Source organism: Nomascus leucogenys, chromosome 2 (genome assembly GCF_006542625.1).
Source record: "Nomascus leucogenys isolate Asia chromosome 2, Asia_NLE_v1, whole genome shotgun sequence".
NCBI lineage: Eukaryota > Metazoa > Chordata > Mammalia > Primates > Hylobatidae > Nomascus > Nomascus leucogenys.
The window spans coordinates 74,569,442-74,582,659 of NC_044382.1; the positions used below are offsets into that span (position 1 = coordinate 74,569,442).

A 13,218-nucleotide genomic window follows, 5' to 3' on the forward strand; every position below is an offset into this window, starting at 1 on the left:
GGGAAGGATTAATGGTTACCTCAGGGGCACTGAGCCGACAAGTCCCCCAGGTCTCGTTCCCGCTCCCCAGCTTTGTTTAGCTGAATCAGGTCATATTAAGGCTGGTCCTGGGGAGCTGGGCCCTTCCAAGTTCAAGAGCACTCCTTCCTGGGCCTTAGCCTCCGCCCTCTCCCCTGTGCTGCAGGCTCAAAATCACCTCTTTTACTCCCTAAAAATGCATCGCTTCCTTCTTAGCTAAGCCAACACCCCTGGATTTAACTAATCCAGAGGAATCATTTTCAAATCCAAGTCTGACTCACCCTCCTCAGGAACCCTCCATAGTTCGTAGTACAAGCTCTTCAGCCTGATTTCCAACCCTGGCCATGCCCCAATTCCCACTCATCCTTCCCCCTGCTTCTCCAAACCAAATCTAGAGGAAATCAGAAATCCTTTCCCACTCCTTTAACCTACCCAGCCCAGATTTTTGCTTTTTGCTTTTTTTGACCAGATATTTTTATCCCCACCAAATCCTTGCACAAACTGTGTCTTCTGTTTAGAGCACTTCCCTCTCTCCCAAATGGCCAACTCCTACTCAGCTTTCAGTACCCAGCCTGTGTCGCCTCTTCAAGAAAGACTTCTCTGACATTTCCGATGCAGTTCTGAGCACACTGTGTGGCCCTTGCCTGGGTCCAGGTCTGTCTTCCCAACAAACTAGAGTCTCCTCAAGAGCAGGACTGGCTGGGTGTTGGGGCTCATGCCTGTAATCCTAGCAATTTGGGAGGCTGCAGCGGGAGGATCACTTGAGCTCAGGAGTTTGAAACCAGCCTGGGCAGCGGAGTGAGATCTTGTCTCTTAAAAAATAAATAAATAAAAATTAAAAAGGGCAGGACTGATCTGATTCATCCCTGGAGTCTCATTGCTCAGCACAGGACTGGATTCAAGAAGGGATAGGCTGGTTAATATTTGTATGTCTACCTTTCTAGAAGAATTGACCAGACTTGGATGTCAGGATACAGTCGAAGGAAAGTCCTGCCTGATTATGGCAGCGATGGTCATCCCGGAGATGGGGAACAGAGAAAAATGCTATGAGTGTAATATGACAGAGTTTGGATGAAGGAGTACCTTAGTTTGTGTTCCTCTAAAAGGAGACCCTGAGATGAGAATTTGTGTGCAACGACTTTCCTGAGGAAGTGATTCCAGTATGGACTGTGAAGGTGTAGGGAAGAGAAATGAAACAAGGAGAAAAGCCAACAAAGCATGTGTTTCTTTGTTTTGAGACAGGGTCTTGCTGTGTCACCAAGGCTGGAGTACAGCGGTGTGATCACAGCTCACTGCAGCCTCGACCTCCTGGGCTCAAGGGATCCTCCCACCTCAGCTTCCCAAATAGCTGGAACTACAGGCATGCCACAGTACTCGGTTAATTTTTGTATTTTTTATAGAGACGAGGTTTCACTATGTTGCCCAGGCTGGTCTCAAAACCTGAGCCAAACTGCCTCAGCCTCCCAAAGTGCTGGGATTACAGGTGTGAGCCACCACACCTGGCATAAGGGTGTGTCATTTATCAGGTTACCACCAAGAGCAGTTGGAGCCTCATCCCAAAAAGGACACTCTGAGACACTGTGAAGAACACCCCATAGCAATGATCCTTGAGGGGCCAGGTGGTTGGGGTATTTATTCCCTGATTTGTGTCTGTCACTGGCTACACACTTCAGGCCTGCTGAGAACACGGAGCACACTCCCTCCTCCCAAGAGCAGCCTCAGACAAGAAACTCCGGGAGGAGCTGCAAGTCAGGGTGTCTGGAAACTGTCACAGTATATGACTTCCAAGGTGGGCCATGCAGGTATATGGGTGGGGCACCCACAGTGTCTGCTTCAGGGGGTGATGAGTTTAAAGTGCCTGAGAGAAATCCAGTGCCAAGTGTCAGAGGACACATGTGTGTTACACTTCAGATAAGGTCCCTTCACCACAGCCGTCAAAGGCCTTCATGATGTGACATCTCCTTCCTCTTTGGCCTCCCCATTGCTGGCTCCAGTCCAGCCACAGTGGCCTTCTTTCTTCCAAGGCATCAGACTCTCTCCTCCTCCCTGGCCTTTGCACCTGCTTCCTGTCTGCCGGGAATGCTCTCCTTGGCGCCTTGCACAGCCGGCTCCTTCTCCATGTTCGGCTCTCAGCTGAGACCTTACATTTTACTACCTGGTGAAAGTAATCTCTTTCCCACCTCGCCTAACTTAGTTCTGTATTTCATCTGTTGTACTCTCTCTGTTTCCTTCCTTCCTGGTTCCTTCCTTCATTAACAAACACGTATGGAGACTGGCTATGTACTGGACCTGTTCTAGACACCAGGGAGAAAATGGTCAGCAAAACAAATGCACTGCCTGCTCTCGGGAGCTTCTGTTCCAGTTGCAGAATCAGATAGAAGCCAGAAACAATAAGGGCCAGGCGTGGTGGCTCATGCCTGTAATCCCAGCATTTTTGGTGGCTGAGGCAGGGGAATCACCTGAGGTCAGGAGTTCGAGACCAGCCTGGCCAACATCGTGAAACCCCGTCTTTACTAAAAATATAAAAATTAGGGCTGGGTGCAGTGGCTCACACCTGTAATCCCAGCACTTTGGGAGGCCAAGGTGGGCGGATCACCTGAGGTCAGGAGTTCGAGATCAGCCCGACCAACATGGAGAAAACCCGTCTCTACTAAAAATACAAAATTAGCCGGGTGTGGTGGCGCATGCCTCTAATCCCAGATACTTGGGAGGCTGAAGCAGGAGAATCGCTTGAACCCGGGAGGTGGAGGTTGCAGTGAGCTGAGATCACGCCATTGTACTCCAGCCTGGGCAACAAGAGCGAAACTCCATCTCAAAAAAAAAAAAAAAAAAAAGCCAGGTGTGGTGGCACAAGCCTGTAATCCCAGCTACTCAGGAGGCTGAGGCAAGAGAATCGCTTGAACCCGGAGGTTCAACCTCAGGAGGCAGAAGTTGCAGTGAGCCCAGATGGCACCACTGCACCCCAGCCTGGGCAACAGAGTGAGACTCTGTCTCAAAAAAACAAAAAACAAAAAACAAAAAATCCTACCTGCAAGAGCACTGCGTGCTAGGAAGGAACTAGGGAGGGGCCGTGGCATGGAAACCAGGGAAGCGTTGGCTTTAGCTAGGCAGTCGGGAAGGTGCCGCTCCTTCATCACTCATGTCACCTTTGTACTTGGCTGTCATCTGTCTCCGCTACTAGACTTCAGCTCCCTGAAAGCAAAGGTCATAGCTGCTTGGTTCCCCATTGTCTCCCCAGAGCCTGGAACAGGAGCGCTCAATAAATATTTGGTGAATGAATGAATGCCAATTTGGGCATCCTCAAGGTAGGGAGGTGGTTACAGGCTGGGGTTGGGGGGACATTCTTCAGGAAGAATATGTGGAAGGGGAAGAGCAGGAGACCTGGGAAGACCATGGGAGAGGAGCCTTAGAGAGGAAGAGATCTGGGGGCCTGGGAGAGGCTGGCGCCAAGGACGCCTCACCTTTTCCTCGTGCCCATACATGCTCCCTGCGGCTTCTAGCTCTTCCTGATGAGCTGGAAAGGGCTCTGAGGACCTATCATTTCCAGCACCAGAGGTCCCTAGAGTCTAGACCCAGAGGGCCACCCTGGGACTTAGGGACTCAGATGGAACCTGAATTTCTTCACACCTGAAACCCTTGGCTCCATCCTCCACACCTGAAAACCCCTGGCCCCATCCTTCTCTGCTAGGACTTGGCTCAGGTCCTGGGTGTCAGTTACTCCAGGAAGCATCCCTTGATTCCTTTCTTTTCTTTCTTTTCTTTCCCAGTCTGGGTTAAGAAGCCACCTTCTGGCTTTTACAGCCCCCAGTGCTTCCCTCAGTCACAACCTGGCCACACCAAGTGTTATCCTCTGTCCAAGTATCTGCCTCCTCAGCCTGGGGCTCTCCAGGGCAGTGAGCCTAACTCATCTCTGGACCCAGCACCACCCAGCACAGGGCTAGGCCGGGAGAAGCCTCAGGTGGTGGCAGATAGGCCAGCAGGGACAGTAAGTAATGGCTCTGAATATGCTGATTGTTCTGCCTTGACCGGGACATCTAGGGGGGGAGTGAGAAAGGGTTAAGCTGAGGCCATAACTACATGAAACATTCAGGTGATCCAAGATGTTGTGGGTCAATAGTAAGAGGGAAGCTGTACCTTAGTGCCCAGAACCAAAAGGTGAGCACAGCTGGCACTCTGGATAGAGCTCCATCCCTCAAGGCCCTTTAATAGGGGAAAAAATCTGGAAACCAAAGGCAGTGCAGGAGGGGAGCAGATTAAGTTCTTTCTTTCTCTCTCCTTCCTTCCTTCCTTCCTTCCTTCCTTCCTTCCTTCCTTCCTTCCTTCTTTCTTTCTCTTTCTTCCTTTCTTTTCTTTCTTTTCTTTTTTTTGAGACGGAGTCTCACTCTGTTGCCCAGGCTGGAGTGCAGTGGTGCCATCTCGGCTCACTGCAACCTCTGCCTCCCGAGTTCAATCAATTCTCCTGCCTCAGCCTCCTGAGAAGCTGGGATTACAAGCGTGTGCCACCATGCCCAGCTAATTTTTGTATTTGTAGTAGAGATGGGGTTTCACCATGTTAGCCTCAAACTGGTCTCAAACTCCTGGCCTGAAGTGATTCACCGCCCTGGCCTCCCAAAGTGCCAGGATTACAGACATGAACCACTGTAAGCGCTTATTTCAAGAGTAAAGGGAAGGGCGGGCACAGTGGCTCACACCTGCAATCCCAGTACTTTGGGAGGCCAAGGCGGGAGGATCACTCAAGACCAGGAGTTTGAGGTTGCAGTGAGCTATGGCACCACTGTACTCCAGCCTGGACGACAAAGTGAGACCTCATCTCTTAGGACAAAACAAAACAAAATATAGAACTGAAGAAGGAGTAATGAGGACGGGAAGATTCGGTGGGGCCCCAGTTGGAGCTCTTGTCCTGGCTCTGCCACTATCTGTACAGTCCTGCGAGGGTCGCCACCCTTTCCAGCCTCAGGCTCATCTGATACTTGAAGTCGGAAGTGCAGGAGTGGCTACCTGCAAGGGCTGAGGCTGCGGGTCCCGCTGCGGCCACAGGGCAGTGGGTGGCCTAGAGACGGCCGGGGACAGAGCCAGCGCGGGGGCGGGGCGTCAGGGCCAAGCTCCTGCGCGCATTCAGAGACAGCACCAGGGAGATGTGGAATGCGTGTGTTTATGTAGGTAGAAAAAGTGCACAGAACAGTGAGGGTGCAGGGAGCAAGGACGTCCTGGCCTGGCCTCCGATTCGCTGGAATTGCAAGGACCCTTCCCCAGTCAGGGGGCTCCCTCAAGGGTGGGAATAGAGTGGAGGCCCGCACGGGAGCTCTCTGTCTGCGATCCACTTTGTGGGCGTGTGGGTTTAGGTGTGGCTGGGCCTTTTCTGAACTTGACCCCTGAGGACTCAGAGTACCTTAGGGGCGGGGCTCTCCAGTGGGTGGGGCCTCACGCTCTGCGAGCAAGACCTCGGGGTCTGGAGGACCCGGCTTTTCCGGGAGGGCGCGGCCTCCCGGGGAGGGGGCGAGCCGAGCGGGCTGTCAGCCGAAGAGCTTCAGGAAGCAGGGCTGGCAGTAGGGCTTGCCGGCGCGCTCCTGGAAGGAGCCCTTGGTGAGCGGGCGCAGGCAGAAGGTGCATGTGAAGTGGTCCGGGTGGAAGCGGCGACCCAGGGCCGACACGCAGCGGCCGGTCACGGGGAGGCCACACGTGGCGCACAGCGAGCCGCGCCGTGCGTGGAAGTGGTTCTCGCACAACGGGCGGCCCTCGTGCTCGAAAAAGCTGCCTCCCGAGAAGGGCGCGAAGCATTCCTGGGGAAGGGAGGCCACGAAAGAGGACAGGTCAGCGGCCACTGCCAGACAACGCGCGTTACTAGCAGATAACGCCCTGGGACCCCGCAGCCCGCCCCAGACGTGAAGAATCCCGTCCAGTGGGACCCTGCCCGGAAAACTCGCCCCACCCGAGGCTCCTAGGAGCACCTCCCGTGCCCCGCCCCTCCAAGGCCCCGCCCCCTTTCCTGCACCCTTGACCCGCCCCTCCAGCGCCCCGCCCCACAGCCCTGTACCCTTGACCCGCCCCTCCAACGCCCCGCCCCGCAGCGCGCACCCTGCAGACGAAACAGTCCGGGTGCCAGAGCGCGCTGAGCGCCGAGATGTAGTTATCCAGGATGGGGCCCTGGCAGCCCTGGCAGCGCGGGGCGAACAGCTGCAGGAAGTCCCGGCGGCAGTAGGGGCGGCCCTCGCGCTCGTGGAAACCTAGGAGAGGCAACCGAGTGGGCTGAAAGCAAAGGGTGCGGGCGGGACGGGGGACCCACAAGACCTGAGATCTGGGGCCGGAGGAGGGGCAGTCCGAGGGAGCCCTGGGGAAGGAGGAACCGGGTCTGGGGCGGGACAGAGCGGGAGGGCTCGGGTCCGGAGTCTGTGTGGGAGAGGGCAGGGCCAGAAGAGAGCAGAAGGAAAACCATGGCCCTGAGGACTCCGGAGGTCGGAGGGGCTGGGGCGAGACGTCGAGGGGACCCGCAGCTTTTAAGGTGGGAGTCGAGTTCACTCTCACCCTCATCTCCGAAGGGCTCCCCGCAACTGACGCAGCAGAAATGCTCTGGGTGCCAGTGAGTGCCCAAGGCGGTCACCATCTTCTGCAGGGAGGGAGAGGGCACTCAGCGCGGCCTCTGTGCCTTCGCGCCTTCCTCTCCCGCGTGGAACCCGGGTGACTGGACTAAGGCATGCGTGGGGGGAGGGGGAGAAGATCTAACTAGGAACGTGGGAGTCAGAAAGGAAGAGTGGAGTCCAAGGGGCTGTGGACATTGCCAAGGGGAAGGGGTAGGGGTGGGGTGGGATATCGCGGGTGGGGCGGGACCCATGCGGTGGAGGCCCGTCCCACAGCTCTCCGGGTGAGACATGGCGGGCTCCGTGCGGCCGGGCGGGGCTCACGTGTCGGATGGGCTGGTTGCAGAAGCCACATCTAGGCGAGAAGCGCTCAAAGTAGCACTCGGGGCAGAAGGGGGCTCCATCCTTCTCGAAGAAGCTGCTGCCTCCCAGGGCGGTGGAACAGCCTCCGCAAACGAAGTGCTCGGGATGCCAGGCGCGGCCCAGAGCCGTCACCACCTGCGAGTGGGAGGTGAGGCGGGTCAGAGCGGCTCTGACAGCCACATGCCCAGTGAGGCAAGATTTACGCGGCGTTTTTCGAGTCCTCTCTGAGCGATCAGAATAAAGAATCCAGTGTTCGAGATCACGCAGCCTGTAAGCGATGGAGATCTAGCTCCCGTCTTCCAGCTGCGTTCCAGGATTGACCTATACATGAGGCACAGCAGGCACAGCGCCTGGAGCCCACAATACATTTAGGGGCCCATAAAAACGTTTTAATTTTTTTTAAATCAGAGTAAGATCAGGCTGGGTGGCTCGTGCTTCTAATCCTAGCATTTGGGAGGCTGAGGTGGGAGGATTACTTGAGCCCAGGAGTTTGAGACCAGCCTGGGCAACATGGCGAAACCCCATCTCTACAATAAATAAATAAAATTAGCCAGGCGAGGTGGCGGGCGCCTATAGTCCCAGCTACTCGGGAGGCTGAGGTGGGAGGATCACTTGAGCCCAGGAGGTCGAGGCTGCAGTGAGCCACAATCGCACCACTGCACTCCAGCCTGGGTCACAAGAGTGAGACCTCGCCTCAAAATAAATAAGAGGGAGGAAGTGAAAAATCCGTTTTTAAAAATTCAGAATAAAAAAATGAACTAGAAGAAAATGCTTTAATATATAATAATAACATACCCATCTTTCCACCAACACAGGCATAAAAATCTATTTATTTTAATGGACGAAGGGACTCACGAAAATGAAAGTGCCTATGATCCACAAAAGTCACAATGCCACCCTCCTTTGCTGAGATGGGCAATTCTGGGCTGGGAGTCAGGTACTTGATCTACCAGGGGGCACTAAGTTAACCCCTAGGCACAGCTGTTGTCAATCACATCTGCTCAGTCAATAAAACAAGGACCAGTGAACCAAGTCCAGACTCTGACAGAGGAAGAGAGAGCCTTTGTAGATGCGTGAGAGATGGTGGGTGGAGCCACAGACTGTTTTGTGAAGATCAGATGAGATGAGGGTTTGTAAAGGAGCTGGCGCAGTGCCTGGCACACAGTAGGACCACAATAAATGGTAACATGGTTGGAATTTTCACCCTACCACTAACCTGCTGTGTGGTTCAGAGCTTCAGTTTCCTCATCCATAAAACATAAGTAATAATGATACCCACTTTCCAGATTAACTTACTAAAAGGGAACAGCATAAAGCCCGGCTCTCACTAAAGATGGGTCTGTGACAGGTCTCTGCCTCCCTTCTCACAAGGCTCCACTTACTTGCCCAGCAATAGGTTTATTGCAGGAGCCACAGAGGCCCTTGGCCTGGGTGGGAACACCCCGGCGGCTGAGGTCGGACTGCAGCAGCCCCAGCATGGTGTCTAGGCTGCCCTTGCCAGTCGGCTCTGGTGGGGACGGGGAGCCCTCGTTTGTGGAGCTCGCCACCGGTGGCTGGGTTGGCCCAGAGACTGGAAGCTGCAGCGGGGAGGACATGATAATTGAGTCAGCAAGGCAGCAGATGTGGAATTGTCTAGAAGGGGTTGGAGAGCCACAAATGGACACTGGCCCATTGCCCAACTCACATGGTTTTGAACGCGGAAGTCAGAGAGTGAGGCCATCAGTCTATCCAGCTCCAGAGTGGCCGAGGTGGCAGAAGGCTTTGGGAGGCCAGGAGACGGGCTGGAAGGGCTGTGAAGAACATGCTTGTGTCATCTCAGAGCCTCCCAGAGCAATGCTCCCTCTAGTGACTCAGACATCCAGGACTCATCTCCTCTCAGCCCTGACAATGACGCCAAACTCACAGGCTGGGTCTTTTCTTGTCTTCAGACTGGTCCTCCTTCTGCTCTCCTGAAGCCACCTTGCTAGATGGGAACTGAGACATGATTTCATCTGGAGAGAGGAGAGGAGGACGCTACATATAGGGCCATGCTCAACGCACCCTCCCACTTGAGGCTTTAGGTCCCTTTAACTGCTACACTGGGAAGTGTATTCCTCTTAGTCTCTGCCCCGTCCTCCCCTCCCCTGCTCCCATCCCCTTCCCTCCCCTGCCCCCAACGCATCAAGTTCTCTCTCAGTCACCCTGGTACCTGTGATGTTGAACTGGGTGGCATTAAGTTCCTGAAGCAACCGATCTAGCTCACAGAGCCCAGTACCCAAGACACCGCTGGAAGAGGAGAATGGAGGGGCCGCCGGGGCTGCAGGCTTTGGGGACCGAGGCTTGCATACCGTGCTAGGAAGCAGAGTGGGAGCCTGGGTTCAGGGGTGGGGAATCCAAGCCTCCTCACCTGAGCCTCAGTTGGCCCCTTATGCCCTGGTTGCCAGGCCCCTCACCTGTACAGGTGGTCCTTGTCCCCCGAGGCTCCTGAAGACTCTCCAGACCCTGTCTACAGAGCGGAGACGCACAGGTGGGATGACAGGCCTGCACTCTGCCCCACTCAGGCTGAGATCCCCATAGACCAGGCCGAGCCTGGCCCTAGTGACTGCCCCAGTCCCCAACATCCGATCTCACCTGTGGCTGGTGGCCATAGGATGGGGGAGGGGTGAGAGGCTCCGCAGGGCGCTCTTTGGGAGCCCCTGACCTTGGCATGTGCGAGGTGGTAGTCTCCAGGTCAGAGAGCAGGGCGTCTGCAGGAAGAGGCCATCAGGGAGAGAGACAGGGGTCACGGTTAGATCAGAAGATAAGGTTCCCAGTGGGCAGTACTGGAGCAGGACAGAAGCCAGTATTAAGAGAAGAGGTCACAGGGCCAGAGCCAGGCAGAGCACTGCTCGAAGGGTAGCAAGGAATATTTATGACCACAATATCCCAGTTGCTCACTCTGGGAGCCAAGCACAAACCCAGCCTCCTGATTATTTTATTCTCCCCATCTTCTCTGATGCAGTCAAAATGGGCTCTTCACCCAAGCCAAATGTGGCTCCCCTCCAAATTGCTCCATTGGCCCAGTGCCTGGCCCCCAGCTTTCTGATTGGACGCTCTCTCTTCCATGCTTGTTAACTCCTCCCTCTATCTACACAGGCCCCGCCCAGGCCCCTGAGTCCCGCCCTGCGCTCCTCACTGGAGCTTCGCTGGGACCTGCCTTCTGATTGGCTGCTTCTCTGCGGTACAGCGTCAGTTACCCCTACCGAGCAGCGCCCTCTACTGCCAGGGGCGGGAAGCCCCTCTCTCCCGTGGAGCGCACAGCCTTCCAGCCCCAGGCTTCGCAGGGAGGACGAGATACCTGGGTCCCCCTTCCGGACAAGACACCTCTCTCCATCCCTGCATCCCCAGATCCGGGTCCTTTGAGCCCTTTCACTTCCAGGACCCAGAAGTCCTGCCCTCAGTCTTCATCTCTGAGCACCCGCGTGAAACCCTGAAGCCCTCGCGGGCGCCTAGGCACTCCTGAGCTACTATTCTCTTCCTTGCCTCAAGGACCTGACCCTCACCGTGCTCAGGAGCCCTTAACTCCTCCTCTCCCAAAACTCTGGTGCAGGCAGGCCCGCTTTTTTTCTCCAAAACATGATGCCAGACTTTCCCGTGCCCTCTAGTTTCCCGGTCCCCGGGCCGAGGCCCCTTTAACCCCTCCCTCCCCAGAGCCCCGCGCCCGGGCGCCCGCGGGCGCCGCACCTCCCGTTCCATCTGCCGCAGCCTGGGATGGAGGAGCAGAGCGAGGGAAGAAGGGAGGGAGCGGCCGGCCCAGGAAAGGCAGGAAGGGAGAGGCAGGAAGGGGGACGTGGAGTTGGAAAGAAGGCGCGGGCAGAGGCGAAAAGCAGAAGTAAGAAGACAAGGATGGGGAGATGCGGGAGACCGACGGCGGGGAGGCAGCTCTGGGCAGCGGTGAGGAGCCACGGACCCGGGGATCCGGCCCCACTCACCCAGGTCCTCCATGGCGGGGCGCGGGCGGGTGGCGCGGGGCGAACAGGGCGGGGGCCGTGTCCGGTGGGGGCGGGGGGCGGGGGACGTCCGGGAGCTGGAAGCCCGGCCGTGACCATGTAAGGAAGCCGGGACCCGCTGGGATGGGGATGGGGGGGCGATGAACGGGGGAACCCGAGGTGGGGGCGTGGAAAGGAGGGAGCGCCCCGGCCCACCCGCGCCCAGCCCGCCGGCCTGCCGCGGAGGCGGCCACACCCCAGCCTTGGCCTCAGCTGCAGGGAGCCCCAGGAGGCCAGAGCCAGAGAGAAGTGGCTTCTCCAGACCAAGCTCCAGAGCCGCTCCCTAGGGAGACTTACAGACACTGACTGAGGCCCCCAAGCAGACACCCCTCAAAGCCAGCGCCTGAGTCCTAGACAAGAGCCTCCCTCCCACCCATGCCATTCCTGGGAGACTTGTCCCAGACGGAATTTTTGGATTGGTAGCAGGAGTGATGTTCTAAGACTCAGTTAGACCTCGGGTTCAGAGACCTTCCCATCGGAGACCCTGACAGATAAATAGAGGCCCCAAGAGGCATACATACTAGACACAAAGAAATCTGAAGGACGGGGACAGACACAGTGAACCCACCCACAGACTCTACACTAGAAGCTTGCGTCCAAGACTTGGTCATAGACACACCTAAACTCGAACCCGGGCGCAAGTCCCTTGCAAATTCGGGGAAAACACTCCTAGGCAACCAACCCCCAGCCAGCCTGCAAGACAAAGCCCTTCCTCAACACTGAGGTGGCCCAGGCCTGCTCTGAAACAGCCCTTTCGTAAGTTACTGATGAACTCAGAGCAGAAAGCAAGACACAGTCTCCAGCCACAAAGTAGCAAGGCCTTCCCTGGACTGAGAAACGAGGTGGAAACGAGAGGCCCTAGAGGTAGTTATGGACAGACACCTGTGCTGCAGCCACTCTTCTGGACAGATCTGAGCACTGGACTGTGGGTCTCAACCCAGGAGCAAATCGGAACAACCTGGGGAGCTTTTTAAAATGCCGGACGGGCGTGGTGGCTCACACCTATAATCCCAGCACTTTGGGAGGTCAAGGCGGGCAGGTCACTTGAGGTCAGGAGTTCGAGACCAGCCTGGCTAACATGGTGAAAACAGTCTCTACTAAAAACACACAACAAATTAGCCAGACATGGTGGCAGGCACCTGTAGTCCCAGCTACTCAGGAGGCTGAGGCAGGAGAATCCCTTGAACCTGGCAGGTGGAGGCTGCAATGAGCTGAGATCGCGCCACTGCACTCCAGCCTGGGCAACAGAGTGAGACTCCATCTCAAATAATAATAATAATATTTTAAAGGCCGAGCTCGGTGGTTCACGCCTGTAATCCCAGCACTCTGGGAGGCCGAGGCTGGCGGATCACCTGAGGTCAGGAGTTCGAGACCAGCCTGGTTATCTTGGCTAAACCCCGTCTCTACTAAAAATACAAAAATTAGCTGGGCGTGGTGGCAGGCACCTATAATCCCAGCTACTCAGGAGGCTGAGGCAGGACAATCACTTGAACTTGGGAGGCAGAGGTTGCAGTGAGCAGAGATCATGTTAGCCTGGCTAAGATGGTGAAACCCAGTCTCTACTAAAAACATACAAAAAAATTAGCTGGGCAAGGTGGTGGGCACCTGTATTTCCAGCTACTTGGGAGGCTGAGGCAGAAGAATCGCTTGAACCTGGCAGGTGGAGGCTGCAGTGAGCTGAGATCGTACCACTGCACTCCAGCCTGGGCAACAGAGCGAGACTACATCTCAAATAATAATAATAATATTTTAAAGGCCAGGCTCAGTGGTTCATGCCTGTAATCCCAGCACTCTGAGAGGCCAAGGCGGGCGGATCACCTGAGGTCGGGAGTTCGAGATCAGCCTGGTTAACTTGGCGAAACCCCGTCTCTACTAAAAATACAAAAATTAGCTGGGCGTGGTGGCAGGCACCTGTAATCCCAGCTACTCGGGAGGCTGAGGCAAGAGAATCACTTGAACTCGGGAGGCAGAGGTTGCAGTGAGCAGAGATCGTGCCACTGCACTCCAGCCTGGTGACAGAATGAGACTCCGACTCAAAAAAAAAAAAAAAAAAAAAAAAAGCTGAAAAGAAAGAGGTAATTAGCAAGTTTTTGTGAGGATATGGAGAGATTGGAACCCTCACACATGGCTGGTTGGAATGTAAAATCGTTCACTAACTTTGGAAAATGGTCTGGCAGTTCCTCAGATGTTTAAACATAGAATTATATGATCCAGCAATTTCCCTTCTAGATACGTAACCAAGAGAAATAAAAGCA

General features: G+C 55.5%; 1 protein-coding gene across 1 annotated transcript; it reads right to left on the reverse strand.

Moving 5' to 3' along the window:
• Nucleotides 1-5,152: 5,152 nt before the first annotated feature.
• Nucleotides 5,153-10,964, reverse strand: TGFB1I1 (transforming growth factor beta 1 induced transcript 1). Its single transcript, XM_003280469.4, has 11 exons — nucleotides 10,907-10,964; nucleotides 9,567-9,682; nucleotides 9,389-9,441; nucleotides 9,145-9,287; nucleotides 8,860-8,947; nucleotides 8,641-8,746; nucleotides 8,339-8,533; nucleotides 6,918-7,091; nucleotides 6,541-6,622; nucleotides 6,094-6,242; nucleotides 5,153-5,798 (listed from the first exon to the last, which is right to left on the reverse strand). The coding sequence occupies exons 1-11, from the start codon at nucleotides 10,917-10,919 to the stop codon at nucleotides 5,532-5,534; spliced, it is 1,386 nt and encodes a 461-aa protein (XP_003280517.2). The 5' UTR covers nucleotides 10,920-10,964; the 3' UTR covers nucleotides 5,153-5,531.
• Nucleotides 10,965-13,218: the final 2,254 nt, after the last annotated feature.